Source organism: Falco peregrinus, chromosome W (genome assembly GCF_023634155.1).
Source record: "Falco peregrinus isolate bFalPer1 chromosome W, bFalPer1.pri, whole genome shotgun sequence".
Lineage (NCBI taxonomy): Eukaryota > Metazoa > Chordata > Aves > Falconiformes > Falconidae > Falco > Falco peregrinus.
The window spans coordinates 27,584,232-27,605,738 of record NC_073743.1 but is presented as its reverse complement, the minus strand read 5'-3'; the positions used below and the strand labels follow the sequence as shown (position 1 = coordinate 27,605,738).

The 21,507-nt window shown below is 44.1% G+C and overlaps 2 protein-coding genes across 11 annotated transcripts in view; one reads left to right on the top strand and one right to left on the bottom strand.

The window, feature by feature from the left end:
• Positions 1 to 1,259: 1,259 nt before the first annotated feature.
• Positions 1,260 to 9,235, bottom strand: LOC129783081 (iron-sulfur cluster assembly 1 homolog, mitochondrial-like). Of its 3 annotated transcripts, none has more exons than XM_055792750.1 (4): positions 8,875 to 9,235; positions 7,334 to 7,387; positions 5,454 to 5,559; positions 1,260 to 1,706 (listed from the first exon to the last, which is right to left on the bottom strand). In XM_055792750.1, the coding sequence occupies exons 1-4, from the start codon at positions 9,004 to 9,006 to the stop codon at positions 1,558 to 1,560; spliced, it is 441 nt and encodes a 146-aa protein (XP_055648725.1). In that variant the 5' UTR covers positions 9,007 to 9,235; the 3' UTR covers positions 1,260 to 1,557. The 3 variants fall into 3 exon arrangements, with proteins under 3 accessions (XP_055648725.1, XP_055648724.1, XP_055648723.1); XM_055792749.1 differs by having other exon boundaries at positions 8,866 to 9,233; XM_055792748.1 differs by having other exon boundaries at positions 8,821 to 9,108.
• A 5,867-nt stretch (positions 9,236 to 15,102) lies between these two features.
• Positions 15,103 to 21,507, top strand: part of LOC129782557 (protein FAM219A-like) — a 164,416-nt gene continuing 158,011 nt past the window's right edge. For 5 of the 8 annotated variants that reach the window (XM_055792747.1, XM_055792745.1, XM_055792741.1 and 2 more), the window contains exon 1: positions 15,214 to 15,527. In XM_055792747.1, the coding sequence (XP_055648722.1) occupies positions 15,468 to 15,527 (60 nt within the window). In that variant the 5' untranslated portion in view covers positions 15,214 to 15,467. The other 3 variants (XM_055792742.1, XM_055792744.1, XM_055792743.1) reach the window with 3 other exon arrangements.

Genomic DNA, 21,507 nt, shown 5'->3' with positions numbered 1-21,507 from the left:
GGTAGCTTTCAGGTCGGCGTGGAGCACCTGTTGCGGCGGCACCCTCCGGAGATGGTGTCGGCTGTAATAGCTCTGTCGCAGATTTTTTAATAGGCACAATTATGCCTTTTGCAGACGGAGCGCCTTGACCAAATAATCGGGTAGACTCCGACTCGGTTTCCCTACCGAGGAGGTCTGACGCAGCCACAGCCATTTTTTTCTCCGCAACCATTGATCGTAAATGGTTCATGACCTCCCGCCAGGTAGTCCCCAAGTCCTTGGCCGACTTGCTGCCACTAAGGGTCGCATCGCAAAGGGAATCCCCGATCTCTCGCCACTCAGTCACACTAAACATCAATTGCGGGTCTTTTAGGTGTCCTTTTTCATTCGTCCACCTACAGAGATCATGGAGCTTCTTTGTGCTCACGCTAGCCTCTCGCTTAGCAAGAATATCAGATAATAGCGTGAGTGCCGCCTCCCTTTCCATTATCGAGGGAAAAACGGTCTTACCGGTGCGGATCCGTGCAGGAGCTCACTGCCGGATTCAGACGTCTTTACTCCTTACGGACGCCTTCCTGCTCAAACGCCTCTCTAGCGACTCTCAATTCGTAAAGCCCACAGTCACAATGCAAAGGCAGAGTTTTTCCATTTTTCCCGTCGTTCGCGGCGCCAATTGTTGGAAGAAGGGTTCGCCGGAGTCAAGAAATCGCTCAATACGAGTTATGCATCTTGCTCAACTTTATTAGTTTCTAACACTACTTATATAGACTCGATACACATGCATATTCGTAAAGCAGAAATATAATTGGTTATTAGCCTCTAAGCGCACGCTGTTCTCACACCCCTAACTATCATGACTAAAATAAGCATTCTATCCATGTAGCTATTTGCGTTGCTATGCTTCAGCCTTGTAGTTTGTTACTCCCTATATTCCCATACTGCTCCCTATCTTTCTTGGCCTTGCACCTGCCTTCCCAACAGCTGTAGCACATGAACTGCTTTTTGGGCTTCCCTAGATTTATGGGAAAATAAACCACCAGACAAGTCTATACATAAAACCAGCAGAAACCTAATAAAACAAATTATTTATGTACATAATCATAGTGAACTTTGAAGCTGAAGAGTGGGTGTCTGCATATATACATATTTAAACACACACAAATATAGAAGTGTTTGGGGTTTTTTGTTGTTGTTTTCCAACTCAAATCAGAATAAATAGCCAATATACTCTTGCAGAAGGCTTTTGGATGGGGAAGTGCAAGTAGAGTGGACAAAGAAAGTGGCAAAGGAAAAAAAAAGCGAGACTTTATTTCCACGGTACATGAACACACAGAAGTGCCACACCACTTAATGTTCTTACCTTCTGGGTTCCAATTAATCACAAGTTGCAGTGTAAAAACATCAGTGCAGGGATTTAACACACAATTTAAATTTTCAAAATTAATTAACCTTATTTTCCTTAATAGCATCCACACTCTGCACAGCCTAAGTACCTGAAGAAAATGCACTTGCTTTTGAAAGCCACATATTCAGCAAGTGTTTTGTGGCTTTCAAAGTCAAAGTAGTCATCCTGAAATTTCAAACGTTAAAGCTTTCTCCACAGCCACATGTTCCTTTGATGTTTGGATTACTGAAGACAAATTCACTGAACAGTTTGTCTTCCACATAGTCCATTTCAGTTCTTAGAAGTGTCAGCTGTGCTTTCTTCTCAATAAAGATTCTAATCCCTTAAAGACAACAAAGAAAAAAAAAATTACGTACAGCAAAACCGTTCATCATTTACTTTGAAATGTTGTTCCAACCAGTGATAAAAGTGGAAGCCAAATACAAAAATATGTTAATAGAACTCATTTTCCCTAGCCTAAGATATGGCACTTTTTTTCTTCCTTCCCCCCCCCCCCCCCCCCCCCCCCCCCAAACTCTAGCTACAAAATTCTAGCAACAGTCTAGTGCTGGTATTTGTGTATATGTGCGCATTTATTTTCATTCAGATTTAAAATCACGATACCCAGAGCAATCAGTTGTAGAACTTGGATGTGGGTCTCAGCTTTGATACTTCCTTTCCCATGCATTATATTCAGTAACCCACTTTCTTCTACTGTTCTTAAAGCCTATGCATTCCTAAAAAAAAAAAAACCACCGAAGAACCCTTCTCTCATAAGGAATGTCCTTTGCTCTGCCAACATTATTAGATCTACATGAATTATTAGCAATATTGAATTCTATACCAAGGTAGCTGTGCGAACTTTTGAAGATATCATAACCTTTAAGGTGTAAGAATTAGCAGTTCATCTGCAGAACTAGAAAGATCTCCTTTTTCTAAAGTATGCAAAGTATCTACCAGCCTGGAAAGTTATTGAACTTTAAAACTGCAAGTATGGTATAAAGTGGTTAGTATGAATAGACTGCTTTAGCTGTCCATAAGACTAGGAAATAATAAAAATAAAAGTTTAAAAATAGTGTCAGTAGCAGCGACAAGAACTCATTAAGTTATAGGAGGGTGCTGGAAAGCTGTTTCATCATAGTAGAAGTTGAGATGGAACACTTTAGTAAAACAAGTCAAGTCTGTGGGCATCTAAGCACATTTTCCTTGGTCAACCTGGACAGTAATACACAGGGAAGGCTAAATCTAATGAGAGAGAACCTGAACCCTGAAGCAGAATCACAATTCTGTATTAAGCATCAGCACTTGCTAACTAAAAGCCAGGAGAATTGGGTTGGTACCCAAAGCCACCAGCTCACTGTGCTATATAAAAAGTTAGAGCCTTCAGTGGAAGACTGTCTAGAAGCAATCAAAGTAAAACAGAAGGGACACAGCCACAACTGAAACATCATCTGGCTTCAGAGATTAAGGCCTCTGTTGTGACTGAGGGAAACTGCTGTCATCTCCCTTAAGAACCAAGCCAGGAACTGCCTTCTGAAAAGTGTGTTTTCAGCCCTGTAAAGCCAGAGCAGCTCTGGAGGCAAGAAGAGGCAACTCTAGGATCCAGCTAAATCTGAAGTCAAGAAGCACCTGCAAAATTAGGTGGCAGTCCTGATCTCATCTACTCCATTTCAATTTAGTCATTTGCTGAAGCTCCTTAAAAAGTTATCTTAAAAAAAAGTTACCTAAAAAAAATAAATATTAAGATTTGGTCACAGATATTTTCAAGGCAGCTGGAATTTGAGCTCTGCCAAGCAGCATAGCTTCTGTAAGAAAGTAACTGTGATATCCTACTCTTATTCAAATCTCCTACTTTGCCACCAGCTGAAAAGTAATCTTTCTGGATGCAAACGCAGCACAGTTCAATAACGTATAAAAAAATTTAGCAAATTTTAGAAGAACAGAAGCCAAAACAAACATTATTATGCCTTCCTAAAAATTCATGCTTGACAAAAATATCACCAAGGGAAGGTTCCATAAAAATTGGAAAGATGTATGGAACTTTCAGTACTTTAACAATAGACCTACAACGGGACTACTCAGTGAAATTATCGGGCAGCAAGCTGTAGTGGGTTTGCGTGGCAAGGTTTTGGTAGCAGGAGGGGGGCTACAGGGGTGGCTTCTGCGAGAAGATGCCAGAAGCTTCCCCTAAGTCCCATGGAACCAATGCCAGCCAGCCCCAAGACGGACCTGCCGCTGGCCAAGGCCGAGCCAATCAGAGACAGTGGTAGCACCTCTGTGATAACATATTTAATAAGAGGGGAGAAGAAAAAAAAACCAAACAACGAACAACCCAGCAACTTCAGCTAGAGAGAGGAGTGAGAATATACGAGAGAAACAACTCTGCAGACACCAAGGTCAGTGAAGGAGGAGTGGGAGGAGGTGCTCCAGGCGCCGGAGCAGAGATTCCTCTGCAGCCCATGCAGGTCCACAGTGGAACAGATATCCATCTACAGCCCGTGGAGGACCCCACGCCGAAGCAGATGGATGCCTGAAGGAGGCTGGGACCTGTGGGAAGCCTGCACTGAAGCAGGTTTGCTGGCAGGACTTGTGAACTCGGGGGGACGGGACACGGGACACCCACGCTGGAGCAGTCTGTTCCTGAAGGACTGCACCCTGTGGATGGGACCCACGCTGGAACAGTTCATGAAGAACTGCAGCCCGTGGGAAGGACCCATGTTGGAGAAGTTCCTGGAGGACTGTGCTCCGTGGGAGGGACCCCATGCTGGAGCAGGGGAAGAATGTGAGGAGGAAGGAGTGGCAGAAACAACGTGTGATGAACTGACCCCATTCCCTGTCCCCCTGTGCCACTCGGGAGGAGGGAGTAGAGAAATTGGGAGTGAAGTTGAGGTGGTGGTTTTGATTTTATTTCTCATTATCCTACTCTGATTTGAATGGTAATAAACTAAACCAATTTCCCCAAGTTGAGTCAGTTTTGCTCATGACTGTAATTGCCAAGTGATCTCCCTGTCCTTATCTCGACCCACAAGCTTTATATTATATTTTCTCTCCCCTGTCCAGCTGAGGAGGGGGAGTAATAGAGCAGCTTAGTGGGCACCTGGCAGCCAGCCAGGGTCAACCCAGCACACAATACCAACCTAAGAAAACAGTTTCAAACATAATGCTTAATTAAAATTATAGAATGCATTGTCACAAAATAACGTCAAGATCAAAAGCATAAAGGCATTTAAAAAAAGAAGTCGATTATAAGGCTAGCTATAGAAGATAGTTGGGAAAACTTTGCAAATAAAGCTTTTACTTTGTCAAGTACTTTTAGGTACATTAGTAAGGTATCCGTCTGTCCATGCCTTGTTCTGTATTCTCTCAGATATTTGCTATTGGCTGCCTCCAAAGACAGGAATAAAGGGCTAGGGCATTTATTCTGACCCAGTACAGAGGCTTTTTTGTTGTTATCATAGGGAACTCCAACTTATCCCAACATGGGCATGGAATGAAGGTTGGACCGAGGATATTGCTTGTTTCCTCTACTGTCGCGACGGAGGGAAGACACAGTCACTCAATATGAGTGATCAGCAGACTTTGTTTATTGTCCCTTACAGTCACCTTTTATGCCTTGTTATAATTAGCTCATACATATTACAAAAGTTAAGCTCATTATTGGTTAGTTGCCTAAATACCAAGCCCGCCCCTAGTTTCTCTTCTGTAGTTATCTGTTCCCACCTGCAACATTCTTTACCGACCACCATCTTCCTGTTATTGTGTAACAAAAACAGCCAAGGACAGTGTATTTTTGCTTTACTTCAGATAAGCTGAGTGCGATGTGCATTTTTGTCCAGCCAGCTGGACTATGTCTATGTGACCTTTTTCAGCTAGCCAGTTATCCACACTCTACAAAGCTGCAGATTTAGCTAACTGATTACTTCTACATCCTCACAACAGAAACCAAGGTGACAACTCCTATAACAGAGCACTAGAACCTCTTACAATAACTTGCTACTTTGAAGTCCTAACCTGTCCCTCGGCAAACTTGTAATTAGGTTATTCTTCCCACACACGCATGCAGTTTTTCTTTACTACATCAGAAACTCACCATCTTGAACTACATCTTCATCAGAGTCTCCCTTTGACTTTGTATATTCTAGTGTGTAAGAAAGTCCATTGCATCCTCTTGTACGAACACCTACTTTCACACCTACCTAAAATAAAACATTTTTTTTTAACTTATTCTTGAATACCAAAATAAAAAAGCATGCAGAACAACAAAAAGCTGGCATTTCTTCTCCCTTGCCTCAAGGCCAGTGCTAAGGGGGGGGGGGGGAAGTAAACTAGTTTAATCGATTAAAAGGTAACATTTTTTCCTCATATAAAATTGACTACCAAGCAGACATCAGATGTTTGCTACTGTGGACCAAGCCCTAAAGCATGTTGAAAACAAAACAAAACAAAGGATTAAAAAACCTCAACAAAGTAATGAACTGTTGACACTCCTTGGTGTTTGATCTCATAAAAGTCAAACCTCAGACAGATGTTTTTTGTGACTTCAAATGGAAATGGATTCAGATGGTAATTCAGGCACTATTTTAAGATTGTTGAGAGTAACATAATTATGAGGTTGTGAGGCCAAGCCAAGGGCAGTTGCTAGATTTTTACATAACTCCTATAATGACCATCAGAAATCTACTACTTCAAAGTTCTGAAAACACTACTTTAAGATCTTCATTATCCACATTACCATTCACACTTAAAACTTAATCCTCTCCTTTTTGCAAGTAAGCTTATTGATTTACCGTGTTAATCAATACTAAAGCCCAACCTAGTCAATATGTTTGTGGATAATGGATAATTTGCAATTATCTAACATGACCCTGTAAATCAAACAGAACATCTATGCAAGAGCTGAGATAAGGCTGTAGAAGAGGTTGATACAGGCTGTTGAAAATGAACTGGAAAATTATTTGTGCACAAGGATCTTCCAAAAGTATCTATACCCCTTTCCACACACAAATGCTTTCAGTACATAATTTGAGAAGTATAATAATCTATGTAACCAATGTTATGATTAAAAACATATCAAAATGCATCACTTGATGACAAGTGGAATCTCAGACAAACAGCACTTGTTCTTTTCAGACTAAATACCCTCCTCTACAAGAAGGGCTAGAAATAATGGGTTGGAAAACATGAACACCATTTACAACAAGGGGGATGACTGATCTGCTAAGCTATAGGCTTTGGGCTTCTTTAGGATGGTTTAAAACATTAGAATTAAGTGTCTAGCTAGTTGCAGATGTGCAGGAAGCAAATGAAACAATGGGGTTTTATACAAAAGTTGAGGGAAATGGTCTTCTTGAACTAGTACTTGCTGTAAAGAAGAAAGCCTAATGCTTGCTTTTATAATGGTTAGAAAGCAAGACTGTGCACTCTTCCCAAGAAGAGAAGATTACATTCTCAATCAGCTATTTGTTGAAACACCAATTATTTTACAAAAAAAGACATTGTCTGGCAAATTTCCTAAGAATTATACCTTTTCCAAAGGGTATGGATCTAACATTATTATCTATTTCAAAACCAGAAAGCCTTCAAGAAATTAATAACATCTTAGTATCAACAGCTGAAGATCTCTAGCCCTACCAGAAGTCACCACTATGCCATACTAGAATAGTTGATTAAAATATGGCTTAGAAATATTTTTCAAGCTTAAGGTGGCTCCCCCCCCCCTTCAGTTTTGCCCATCTCAAAAGTAACTGTACAGTGAAAGGTCATTACAGTCCATTATTTTCTGCATTTTACTTTATATAGAAATGAAGCTCAATAGATAAACTTACACAGTCTCATCCAAAACAAGACACCATCATCTCCAAGTTTTTTAAGTGTTTATTTCAAGATGCTAGGTTAGCCAGAAATGCTTCATAATAACCAGCAGTGCCAATACCTTAGTATAATCTGCAAGATAGCCCTGTTTGCACTTACATGCTCAGGTTTATCTTTAAGAAGGTGTTTTATCTTCTGAGCAGCCGATGGGGTCTGAAAGACAGATAAATGCATACGCTTGACTTTAGTTTAAAAAAAATAAATTAAAATTCAAGTACGTTACACACTTTGTAATACATGCAAGTCACACACTGCAAATAAAAAGTTACTTTTGTAAACTAAGACAACATTTGATTGCACAATTAAGTTTTGTCTCCTATCCGCAGAGTCCACCGACAGCACCAACCATCGGACACTGTCAACTAGCCTTTCTTCTAGTTGAAACCAATGCCTCAAGAAACATACTGCAAAATTACTACAGCTCAATTAAACAGTTCTGTTCTAGTAAAAATGTCGTCATATATGCATTACAGAAAAAAAAAAATCAGCCAGGCACAGAAATGTTTATTCCCTTCTGCTCCCATTAACTTATGGGGGGAACTATGACTTTACAGAAGATAAACTCATAGTTCACATAGATCTATCTAGTTGCTGCAGAAATGCAAGACTACATACACAAAATATACATGAAAAAGCCCCCCTTACATGCTTACAAGTTTCCAAGATATTGAGTAAGGTGAAGCTTGTATTACTAGCAGATTCAAACACACAAAGAAAACTTCTACTAGGTTTACATTAGAATACCTTTTCTAGTTAGTGCTAATAGCTAATGTTCAGTTGCTACAAGATCACTACAATACAGGAATTACCTGCCCTGACTGAACTATAGACATACTTAGTCTGCCCCCATCAACGCAGAGGGCTGCACCTCCCTCTGGAGTAAGCCTTCCCAACTGTACATACGGCCTCTACAATACTGCCACAACTAGTAAATCCGCTTTCTCAATTAACACAGGCAACCTACTTGCCAGTTTCTGTACTGAATTTCCATTCTTCAGAATAAATATACTTCTTAGAGTGACTGTGCACCGGTCTTTCCCCCTTTCCCCACTGCCTGCCAGCAGTTATCAGGCCAGAGACCCGAGACAAACCCGCTTTCCCCAAGCATTGTCTCTACACAGGTGCAGATGAGGAAACACCAGAGTCTTCTCCTCACTGGGAGCACAAATGCCCCCGGCAAGCTCACAAGTGGGAATAAGTCCTTTCCGCTTCCTTGTAGTCCCTTCCTAGCGACCAAATCCCAACGCCAGCGCGCAGATGGCAACTACGGCCCTACACAGAGACATCGCTCAGAAGTGCCGGGCGCAGGTTCGCCTGCTGCTGGGCCAGTCGTGCAGCACCGCCAGCCACGTACAGAGGCTCGACAGCACGGCCCACGCCGTCCCACTGCCACTAGCAGCCTAGAGGCCTCAGCGTAGCATTTGTCTCGGGGCGGACAGAGAGTCAGGCTGAGGGAAACCCTTCAACCCTGCCCTGCCCGTGGCACAGTTCTAAGGCCCGCTCTCAGGACAAAGGCACAGATCAGAGAGGCCTGTGACCGGCATCCCATGGGGCAGGGTGGAGCCCGCCACGTCTCCAGCACTGACCAGGGTGAGGGCAGCGCGGGTAGCCTGGATCTTCCTCTTACTCACGGCCCGCACCGTAGCCCTCACGACAGACGAAGCCATGACCATCTCAGCCCCTTCCTCTCCCATCTGCCCTAGGCACAGCCGACATGACGCCACGACGCATAGCACGCTCCCTGCGCCCACCCCCATTGGGCAGCAGCCCATGATCGGCAACCAGCAACAGCCCTGCCTCCTTCCCCCGGCTATTGCCGAGAAGGAGCCGTGCCATCAACTGTTATAACCCCGCTGCCAAGTGGTGTGTACGTGCCTTTTTATTTTAAACTCTTGGATGTTGTGCACCCAGGAAAGGAAGGGCGGTGCACGCAGGAGGGCTGTTCGCAGAGATAAGCAGGCGGATGGTGCTGAGACTTCGCCAGGGGAGCAGGAGTAGGAAGCCCTTCCCTTTGGGCCTCCACTGGCAGTCCCGAGGGGAAGGCAGGGGGAGGGGAAAAAATAAAATCTCCCCTTTGATTTTTTTTCAGGAACAGCATCTAGCATCAGATACTAGTTTTTAACCCTATTCCACCCCCACCCCAGGCTCCCACTAAAATCAAATTAGTACATTTATGCTGCTCCAGGGAGCACTGAGGACATAGGAGCACATCTGAAATGCTTGTGCGCCAACACATGCAGTGTGAGAGACAAACAGGATGAACTGGAAGCGTTGGTCAGCTCCCAGAGCTCTGATGTCATTGGTATTAGTGAGACTTGGTGGAATGAGTCCCATGATTGGAGAGCTGGGATGGAGGGCTACAGGCTGTTCAGGAGGGATAGGCAGGGCAGGTGAGGTGGGAGAGTTGCACTGTATGTAAGGGAGAGGCGTGACTGTGCAGCCCTTACAGTTAGGGATGACAATACTTTAAACCTATATTTACCTTTAATCTACGAAGTTGAAACACAAGCAACACTTCTGCATCTCATTACTGGATGTAGTTTGGATAACGAACTCGTTGCATGCTTAGCCAGTTTTAAATAGCTTAATAGTAAATGTGCAGGTATTTTTTTTAATATACAGAATCATGCCACTCCTTTCTAACACCATGACTGAGGCATAGTACTTCCACCGCAAATATAAAAATCAAGATAGCAAATGTTTTAAAAAAGCTACATTTTTTAGAATCATAGAATGGTTTGGGTTGGAAGGGACCTTAAAGATCATCTAGTTTAGGGGTCCTCAAACTTTTTAAACAGGGGGCTGGCGCGTGGATGAAGTGGCAGGAGGTCATCTGCGGCTGCTTGGTTTCCCCCCCCCAACCCCCGGGGGGGGGGGGGGGGGGGCGGGGGGTGTCTGTAAATACCAGAGGGCCGGATTGAGGACCCTGGGGGGCCGTATCCAGCCCACGGGCCATAGTTTGAGGACCCCTGATCTAGTTCAAAACCCCCTGCCATGGGCAAGGACACATTCCACTAGATCAGGTTGCTCAAAGCTCCATCTAACCTGGCCTTTTCTTTAGCTACACAAAATATATGCAACTTGTGCACATGTTCTCATCTAAAACACACCAGGGGGCGGGGGGGGGGGGGGGGGGGGGGCAGCGCCCTTAAACCTTCTATCAGCCTGAAGCTGGTGTCAGTAATATGTATGCTTATAAACTGGAAGCTTCTGTATGAATGCAACTAATACATCATTTACAGTTTACCATGAAGATATGAAGAGCTTTACCTTCTTTTATGCCCTTAGTATGCTTCCAGTCATCACTCTGTGGTGACGCAGGTTGAGGCGGACTGAAAAGAAACACTATGTCTGCGTGGCTGGGTTCAGACAAAACGGCCTTTATTGTTTATACAAATATATACTCTTAGACAGTACATGTGTCAGACTCTGATAGGTTTTTGTGTCCTTCTTCTTGCTTGCTATTTGCTGTTGCTGTAGGTGCCCGTATGCTGCGGTTCTAAGTTCGGGTTCTTCACATCCTGTTTACATACCTGACAATTTGTGGCTGTCTTAAAGGTACACGGCTAAGTCTTTGAAGTCAACTAACTTGTCTGCAGACCCCAACACTGTTCACGCTGTTTCCTTATCTTCTAGAGGTTAGATCACATTCCTTTGTTTCTGTTTCATCCAGGTTTTCTTCTCATACTCCCTCAAAGTTATTTTCCTCTTTGCTGTAGGATCACAGCTGCACATAGTCAAAGCAAAGTCATAGCTGTACATTGTCACTGTCAAACAACCCACTGTCTCCATCCTCTATAGTTGCTGACAGTGGAGTTGACCCTAAATAATAAGTCCAGCCGGTCTGGTTTTATGCACTGTAAATGCAAATAAGTTTATGCAATGTCAGTTAAGAAACCATAGCCAAATCTTGCTTCTCCTTGGGGCAGTTTCAGCCACAGAGGTTCACAGCAGCACAGGGTGCTCTCCACTGCTCAGTCAAGGTGTTTTCCTTGAGCCACAAAGCGAAGACATGGAAGTTTGGAACCAATACCTCCAATAGCATACCTATAATAGATAACCATGTCTGAAATAACTGCTTTTATAAATCTCAAAGTCATTGGCCACCCTCTCACCATCCAGGATCACACATGGGACTTACACAGGGCTAACAGGGTGCTGTTCCCTGCCCTATCAACAACTTCCTGCATGTTCTTGTACATGCCACACAGGTCAGTGTTTTTAAGGAATACTACACTTCTGGGTGTCCCACTTGTCATACTCAAGACCTCATTTTCAGGAGAGCTGAGAATCTAATTCTTCCATTCCCTTCAGTCTAATTTAGGGATGTTGGCTTATGCATTTACATAATTCCGCATCTTCTCAAAATTCCCCAAATGCTGTGTATTAGGAACACCACGGTGATCCTCTCTTTTATTCTTGCCTACTCTAAAGTCCACAAGCCCTTATATCACGTGTGCAGAAATACCCAGATGGCTCCCAGAGACATCAGGCCCATGCACAACTATTTCAATACTTCTGGTTTTTAGGCTCCAACCCTTGGTTGCAGGAACAGGGAAATCTGATCTGGCTCTGCAGAGTCAGCTCACACTTAGGGTTTATTAGCTCAGGCTTCAGAAGTCGCATAGATCTGTACAGAGTCTATACAGCTCTAGCGTGGATAAACCAGAGTCCAGATGAATCACCCTTGGGTAACTAGATGGGAATCAGTTGATCAGGAAGGGTTGCTGTTCCCTCATTGTTGAAAGAGCTCCTGCTGTCTGGATTCCCTCACAGACCACTGGGATTGTCCAGGGATCTCAGCTACCACCTCACAGCTCTGAACCATCACATCAGTCCCTCTTTTTTTCCTTCTGCATTCCTTGGTCAGTTATGGCTTTCTGGCATGTGTTTTGGACTGAGGAAGCAGGCTGCTTGTTCTCAGTCACTTCTGGGCCACCTATGCTAACTCTCTTTCCCCACCCTAAAAATCAAATACATTGGGACTGACCTAAACTTGTTATGAAAAAGGTTTTATCTGCCAGGTCAGCTTCTGCTTTTAAATTAAACACTTTGAAACTCCAGTAGTAGATGAGATCCAGGAATGAATCTGACTGAGCCCTTCATCCTGTGAGAGGATGCCCATGCAGAGCCCAAAGGCAGACAGTGAGGTGTCATAGACACAGATCCACGCGCGCTGCTGCTCCCAGAGTAGGGGTAGGGCCACAAAGATTAGCAGTGACCTCACTTCATTGTCTGAACTGAGAGAAGACCAAACAGTAAAACAAAAAGGAAAGTGATAAAAGCTATAGGTAATTATAATTTAAAGCATTTTTTTAAAACTTTTTAAAAACAGGGATTTCAACCTGTCAATTCAGCATCCCTTAAAGGTTCTCTGACAGACTGGGGACATCTCAAGTGCATTAAAACCTGCCCTGGAAGAGAAGTGTCACACACTGTAACAGTGACAAAATGGCACGACATAATGATGTCCAAAGACCTTTGTAGTTTCCCAGGGATGCAACACTACAGTGACACAATGTGGGGTGCTGCAGCTTTGGGACATGCTGCTTTGCCTTGAGTAGGGTGGCAATGCATAGAAGTGCCACAGAACATGCAGGGTGTCACTGGCAGGGTGATGACACCTCAGTGCAGGGGCAACGTGATGTAACCACAAGGCAAGCAGTACCAAGGAGGGGCTGTGCTGAACCCTTATGTCCCACCCAGCCCTGCAGGGTTACAGCTCTGCGGGGCATCCTGGAAGGAAACGAGCTGGGCTATGCATGGTGATGTAAAGTGTGGTAGTGCTGGGAATAGCGATGCCATTTTGGGTGACACTGTGGCACCCACTCAGAGCAGGGGCTGAGGGTGGCAGAGCCAGAGCGGGGCCACAGAGCGACGCTACCTCTATCGCCCCACAGCTCGAGGCACCGCAGTGATGCCATTCGGGGGTGACGTCACCAAGGCGCTATCACACAGGAGTGTGGAGCCGCCCTGCTACTGTAGAAGAATGGCTGCAGAAGCGTGGCCATGGAATCCCTGAGGGTCTGCACAATCCAGGCCTGGAATTAGAATTGTGCTGAAGTTATTGCGCTGAAGTTAACAAGAAAGTGGCCTTGATCTATTCTTGAATCCTAAGACCAAGTAACTTTATTGTAATAACAGGCCGTGGCTGTAACCAGCTGCAGCTGTTAGGGAGGACATGTGCAAGGCCAAGGGACATAGAGAACGGAATGTAGATAGAGGTGTTATCGATTTGTTAATAAGTTAAGATTGATTGACTTTATTGGATTGATTATTTGATTTTATAGAATTATTTTATAGAATAGAAATATAGAAGGATAAAAATATATTTTGAGGAAACTTTACAGCAGTTGCTTTACAGCAGTAATTAAATATATGTATACAAACTTTGGGATCCACAGTCAGTTGCGGATATGGAACTGGACGGGCTGTTTCCCACATATCAACCCTTAGTCTAGTGCAATGCTGAGTGCCTGGTCACCTCCTACTAAACACCTCTATGTCTCAAGCACTCGGTAATTTGCAAATCAGGTAAAAGATGTGTTAGGCTGCAAGGAAAAATTCTCGCTCCAGAAAAGGCATCAGGAAGTAAAAGTTAATGGAGTATCTGCTTTGTTTTGTTGTCACTTCAACAGGTTTTCCTTTTCAAGCAAGAAACACAGAATTCAGTTAAACATGGCTTATTACGTCTGATATTCTGCAAACATGGATTCCTGACCTGTGTTATCGATTTGTTAATAAGTTAAGATTGATTGACTTTATTTGATTGATTATTTGATTTTATAGAATTATTTTATAGAATAGAAATATAGAAGGATAAAAATATATTTTGAGGAAACTTATAATTGCTCAGTAAAAGCTGCTATGAGACCCTCTGTACATCCTGTACCAAGGCCAGAAGAATGGGCTGGAATCATTGTTGAAACTTAGGTAATAATTTAGGGTTTGAAAGGTTTCTTTGTATCTGACCAGTCTTCTGATGTAGAAAGTGTATTGAGATGTCAGAATATGAGATTAATGGAAATTGGGAAGAGTCGACTGGAACAGCTTGCAGTTGCCTGCCAAGAAACCGTGAACTTTAGTAAAAGGTAATTCCGGCAGGGGGAGATCGCGACCACCGACTCACATACCACCTACCCAAATCGTACCCCAGACCCATTTCTAGACCTTTCTAACCTTTACTGCGCAGAATCGGATATAGGAGGAGAGTATGTTAATGATTTACTGGAAATATTATGATTATGCATGAATATTTAATGAATATGAATGAGTATGTTCTATTTTGTATGTGTCTGATTTTGAGACTTGGTGTGCGTTGATCGTGAGAGGACTCGCTCACGCACCCGGCCGTTAATAAAGAAGTGTCTGCTTATCTACATCACATTGGTGTCGATAAGTTCTTCATTCCGAGATTTCGGTAACAGAAGGAGTAACAAACCACAAGGCTAAAACATAGCTAACGCAAATAGCTGCATGGACAGAATGCTTGTTCCAATCATGATAAATAGTGGTGTGTGAGCAGCGCGTGCTTCGGGGCTAATAACTAATTATATGTTTGCTTTGGGAACATGCTTGTGCATTGAGGCTATATAAGAAATGTTTAGAAGCCAATAAAATTGAGCAAGATGCATAACTCATATTGAGTAGTCTCTTGACTCCGGCGGACCCCTCTCCCAACATGCTACGATGTCCGCTTGGGACAAACCCTTACCTGCTGGTGCCTGGTGCCTGTCGCCCACTTTGGCTGACATGGCGGCTTCCGCAGCAGCTCCCCGCCACCAGTCGCTCCTGACAACTTCGCACCCTCCCAGCCAACCACTGTCCGGAAGTTGATAGCGGCAACCACGGGAACGCGCCGGAAGCGGTGTGCGGTTAATTCGGCCGCAGAACGCCGACGGCGCTGGCTTTTCCTTTCCTCCCACTTCCCACCTCCTACCGAAGTGTCCCAGCTCCCCCCGAGGGAGGGAATGGTACGTCCTGGTAGCAGTAGGGCGAGTGCCGCGGGGGACCGAGCATCTGGCCTTTGGTATTATTGCCAGAGGCCTCACCCTCTTCATGAATATGAAAACATAGGGCGGAGCGACCGGGCCCGGAAGTGGCGCGGCTGAGTCACTTCGGCGGCGAGGATGAGGTAGAACTTGTGGTAGGTGGTGTCGTCGTTGTCGTCTTTCGGCGCTTGAGGAGTTTCACTGCGTTTGCTCTTCTTTCTTCCTGCCTTGCCTCCACCATCATGATGGAGGAGATAGACCGGTTCCAGGTGCCTGCCGTTCAAGCCGAGATGCAGCTGCTGGTGAGGGGCGGGTGGGGTTGCGCACGTTCCCGGGAGTCGCCGCCTTGCCAAGGGGCTGAAGGACGGTGGCGGTGCTGTGGGGGGGCCTTCGCGCCGCGATTGTTATGTAACGGCCATCCCGGGGCTGTCCCTACCGGCGGCTTCCGTGTTATCTCGGGGCGCCCGTGGTTCCGGCTTTCTGCTTGGCTCTTCCGTTCTGCTCTTCTCCTTCGGCATCTCCCTGTTGGTAGCAATGGCAGGAGCCGTGCGCGGGGCAGCGGCAGCCGGACGGTAGTGGCTCTGCTCCTGCCTCGGTTGAAACGTCGCTTCTCCAAACACGTCGGCATCCTGGAGCGCCTTGGCCTGGCTGGCGCATTGGGCGGGTGTTTCCCGCCGCCTTAGGGGGTGGGGAGCGGTGATATGACTGAGGAGTCTGTCCGGGGATGGACGGGCAGCCAGAGCAGCTGGAGGCGCAGAGGACTGGTGGGATTTTAGTTGACTCTTACAATATACGTGAGATCTGGGGGAAGAATTAGGCCGCGTTTGTGCGCAGTCCGGCCTGAGAGGTGCTCCCCAGGGATGGGATGCATGCGCAGGATGGGTGTGAAATGCGTGTCTGGTCTAAGTTGTGGTATAAAGCTGCCGAATGCTTTTTGTGGCTGATTTTATAGCCATTGCTCTTAATGCAAAGCTGCTATTAGATACTCGTGTGGAAAATTCAGGTGTTATGCAAAGAAACATCTCTGCCAAATTACCGTTTTGCTCACATAAAATTCTTAATGTAAAACTACAATCTGTGATGGGTTGTATTTTGGGTTTTTTTCCCCCCATGCCAGGGCATGTGTTTTTCAGGATGTTTTTTTCATTTTGTAGACACAATTATGCTCAGTTAACTTGCTTTGAAGAAGTTGACATGATGATTACACTACCTACCATATGGGGCCCTGGGGAATCTTGCCGCAAAAGGAAGTATACAGGCTTGTGGGACTTTGTGGCTGCATAAATGGGCAGGTAGAGCAGTTCTGGGCTCTTAGTAGCTTCTGAAATGACACTTATGAAGAAAGGCCAACTGACTGGCAGCCATGGGAGATACTAGATCATCACCAGGTAGTTCAAGACTTCTTGTGAGCGTGTAGCTGCTTTGCTTTGATGCTACAGTCTTGCTTGTGTGTGGTGTGCCCCAGCTGCATTCTGCAGAACACTTGAATGTGTTTATCCGTTTATGTTTCTCAGCTGGGGAAAGGTTCCCTTGTGTGTTCCTCTCCATTTACTCCAGTCTGCCTCACTCTCTGCTTGAAGGTGCATTGTTATGTGTAACCTGGAACCTGTTGAAACAGTTCACTTTGGCATTAAAGTGAAAGCTGGATAATGGGCTGACTCACTCAAGATGTTGATTCCCTTTGGCACCTGGAGTAAGCGAATTCCATCTCAGCATCTGATTGCGTGAGACAGTGATATGAATATTTGGAAAAGTGGAAAGAACCATAATGAAATACTTGTACGGATCCTTTTGACAGCAGGTGACAATAGGTTATTGACAGGTTCATGTTAGCACTTGAAGATACTACTGAGATTTATAGTATATTAAACTGTACATTATTTAGAGTTGATGTACCAATCCTTGGTTTCTCGTTGCAGCTAGTGTTTGCAAAAAGTTGAGAACAAGATAATTGTCTTATGAATGGAAAGACTCTCCTATGAAGGTCTATAAACTCAAATTACCCCTCAGTGGCAAGAAACCCACTTTTCTTATGGTGGGAGCGTTGAAAAACTGTGAAAATATTTTTAGTTTAGAGGTGGTTGTTTTGGTTTTTTTAACTTCCAACCTTTGTGGTGGGGAAGAAAACTGTCCATAAAAGCTCATGTAGACTTGTTGCATGCCCTACTTGTGTGGTTTTTGTCAAGCAGAGGCAGCAGATGTGATAAGGTTGGCCCTCTTTATTCATGTTTCGGGCAGCAGACACTGTAGTGAGATTAGCAAGTTTGGAAAAGCTGTTGGCAGACAAAAAAAAAAAAAATACACATAAGTATTTTTTAGAAACCCCATGATAGTAGTAGAGTGATACTTTAAAGTCAGTCACAGAGAAAAACCCTCAAAGACTTGAAGTTTTAGAAGGCAGGCATTCTTTATTACAGTGCTGGGAGCATGCAGTACACCAAGCTACTCAAGGGTACACATTATATACAGTAGAGTACTTGCATATTCATAGTACGTTACATATTCAGTTACGTACAGGTTTGGTTACAAGTTTCTCACTTCTAATGCAAACTAGTGCGCTCGCTATTGGAGTTTTTTACCAACTACCCATGCTCCCCAAGCAAAGGTTTGCCCTCTTGTGGGGTGGGTGTGGGTATCGAGTTGGAGGTCACAATCTCCCACTATCGCAAGTACCTTTGTCTTCTTTCTGCATAATTTACATGATGGGTATTCTTATCATTATCTGCTCTTTGTTTCTCAAGGTCGAGTCCCTTGATTAGAAGTCCTTTCATTCATCAGTTTTGACGACTTGAGGTGGTAGGTACTTGAGAAGGTGTCTCATCTAATGACTTGAGAGGGTGGGTCAGCTTGACCCAAACTTTGTGCACAGCTTTGTTTAATGCCAGCAACCTCCCCTTAACAGGATACTTTGACATAAATGTACATACAGTGGCATCAAGAGGAGTGGAATTGGCATGTGCATGCACATTTGCAGGGCTGTGGAGTGACCAGAACCCAAAGAGGTTGTCTGGTCCAGCCCTGCTGTCGCAGGGTAGGATGGTATATTATGCAGCTGTGATAGTGAGTTTAGGAAGTAGGTTTCCTTCCCTTTTTCACCAGCCAAGAATTAGGAAATTTTCACGAAGGGATTTAACACTTGCATTTAAAGAATACTCTGAACCTTTGCTTTGGTGTGTTTTGGGTTTTTTTTGTTTTTTTTTTGTTTTTTTTTTTTTACTAATGGAGTTCACAGTGAAATGTGTATGTGAGGGGCTGTTGCTATGACTGGATGTGTGGGATTCTTCTGCGTACCTGGAAATGCTGGCATTTGGCTCATAAGTGGGACAGAAAAAGTCTGGTATAACGCTTCCCGTGGCTTTGTCTGCTTTGTAACTCTTGGCCTGTATCTTGCAAGTAGGGACTGGATGCTTGCAAGAATCCTTGCAGTACAGAAGCCAGCTGGGGTTTATCATAGTACTTTGCTTGGGTAACACAATTTTGCCCAATATTGCTGCTTTGTTCTATTACAGTTACCATTTGTTGTCCCCCCCATCCAACGCTTTTAAGTGTAGAATAATCTTAGCATCTTGGGACTTCCCCCCCCCCCCCCCCCCCCCAGTATGAAAAGCTTTCAGTTCCACTTGGTCTCAGACAGGTGGGTCATCCATTGTTGAAGGCCAAAGGAGTCTGGCAATGTTTTCCCCATCCAAAGATCTGAGGTGGAAGTCTGTTTTCCAGGTGTAACCTGAGAGCTGTTGTGAACTGCCTCTAAAGCTATCAAACTGTTTTGAAACATGATCCCCTGCTGAAAGCAAATAAAGTCCCTTGCCTGTTCTGAAGTGCATACACTATAAGAAATGCTTTTTCATCCTGTTTAGGCTGGAGGGTGTCCTAGGAGAGCACAATTTCCTCTGAGCCTGGCTAGTATCCGGGGGCAGTGTGAGAAGGGCCCTGAAGTGAAGTTTGTGAAGCTAGGCTTTTCTTGAAACTCTTGAAAACTTTGTGTTCTTGACCAGCATGCACACTTTTGAATGTCCTGTTCATCTGCATAGATAACACTTTATCTTAGCTTCTGATGTCTTCATGCTGAAATTTAGGATAACTGCTGGAGATCTGCCTAAAACCATCTGACAGACAGGTCTGCTGATCTGCTACTGTTCAAAATTAAGATGGGTATGGTTGTTAAATGCTGAAGGGAAACCTTTCTCAGAAAGTAGCCTGAAGCCTTTCTGAGCCCCTCAGCCTCCAATCCTGCCACACAGCCATTGATCAGCTGTCTGAAATCCTCCTGAGCCTGTCTCTAGCATACATCAAGTACTGGTTAGTGTTTGATGGCAAACTGACAGGTGATGGTGTTGGATCACATGTTGCTCCTATACAGTGATGCAGGCAGTTTCTGTTCTTAGCACAAAAATGGAAGTAGAATAAAAGTGCTCTTGCCCACATGGCACCAGTATGACTTTTCCTAAGAAAAAGCACCTGTTAAAGTGCAGCAGCTTCTCAGAAGTTTGTGGCAAAGCTCCTCCGACTTTGGCTTGCTTTCTGAAAGTGGCAGGTGTAATGCAGTATTTTAGTTTTCCAATTCTATGCTCATGTGAAAAGTGGGAGCTTTTTCTGGAGAAATTGGGTCGATGGTTCTTATATCTCATTCTGAAGCATTGTGGCCAGGCTGGTTCCTTGCAGATGTTTGCCAGGCTGTGGGACCTTGGGTTGGTAGCTCTAGTTGTGATGACTATAGCTGACCTAAGGATTTTGCTTAGCCACATCCTGCAGTGAGGTTGTTGGTTTTCTAGCTGAGATGCCAAATCTGTGCTGCTACTGGAGGTGTAAATTTTCCAAAAACTTGGAAGGTACAGAAGATACATTTCTATATAGCTTTTTTTCTTGAACATTAGGAAAGAAAAAACACAAAAGAAAAAACTAAACTAACTATTAGATGCTTAGTTTTTAAAAAATGAACTATCTTTAGTCAGTGGACAGTATGAGCATTGAACACGCTTATAAAATCTGTGTTCTTTATTTTTGGAAAATATTGACTGTCTCATCCTAGGAAAGTTGTGCTATGTGTCAAGATCTTTCTTTTTGTCTGATGCATCCCTGAAATGGGGAAAAACATGAAAACAGAAAAGCAAGAGTAACTAAGAAGCAAAAAGAAAGGTTATACCTGTAGGGCTTAGAAAGGGTGTGTTAATATAACATTAGGTCCCTAGTGTAGATACACAAGAAACTCATCTTTCTAGAAGGAAAAAGCTTCTAAAATGAAAACGTCATTCCTATGTATATTCATTGTAATGTAACCCAGGGGTTACACAGCTATATGTTTTGTAAATGCCTACAGTACATGAGACTTGTAAAGTTGCAGTACTATGGGTTCTGAAATTAAACTGATTCAGATAGTACTGCTTTTAGTTATACAGCCTGTTTTGATGTGCTGCTGTGTCGTTTATAGCAGTAGCCTAAAAATGACCCCCTTGCATACTTCAGTTCTGTCATTTGGGTTGTTTTGTTGCTCCCCTGCCCTGTATCAGGCCTTAGGTGCAGAGGTATAGGATCATTTTTATTATCCCCCCAGGCCAGGGAGAAACTCCAGCAGAGATTCCAGCACGGGCTCCTGGACAGCTGTGGTGAGGGATGCGGCTGCTGTTGCTAGAGGATGACTTATCAGGACACAGGAGCATGTTCTGGCTGGCACTGTCTCTGCAGGCATGCTGTTTCTTCTTCGCTTCTTGGCACAAAATCTTATATGTAGTTGTTCTGTCAGTATTTCTTGAGTGAAGAAAGGTGTTTAAGAAGGGGCACTGAACTTTATAAAGAATTAAATGTGCAGTCTCCTCTTGGGATTCTTCCATAACTCCCGGGAGCTTGATATATTAATATCTACTCGGACACCAACTTCTGCTACAGGAAATAGCCATATATTCTCTTTGCCAGTTGATAGTGGCAGGTCTGTAAGAAGTCAGATGAGGAGTGAAATGCTAGGGTGAGAGAGGAGAACAATGCATACTGTTCAATTCTGAAAGCTTTCATTCAAGGAAACCCCTCAACTTACCCCTGGGGAATGTAAGGCATATACAGCCTCTCTGGAGTTGCATCTTCCTTGCTGTGAAATTGAAGACTGAACCTGATAAGGAAAGGAGGGGACTCCATCATTGGTTTGATCTGTGGGGCAGGAGACTAAGATGGGAGCTGGCTAATGGCAGGACTGGAAGTCAGTAAGTCATGATGGTGTACCTGTTTTTTCCAGACATTTTAAGGTCTTGGCTGGAGTAGTTGTCTTTTTGCTTCTATGCAGATCAGTTATCT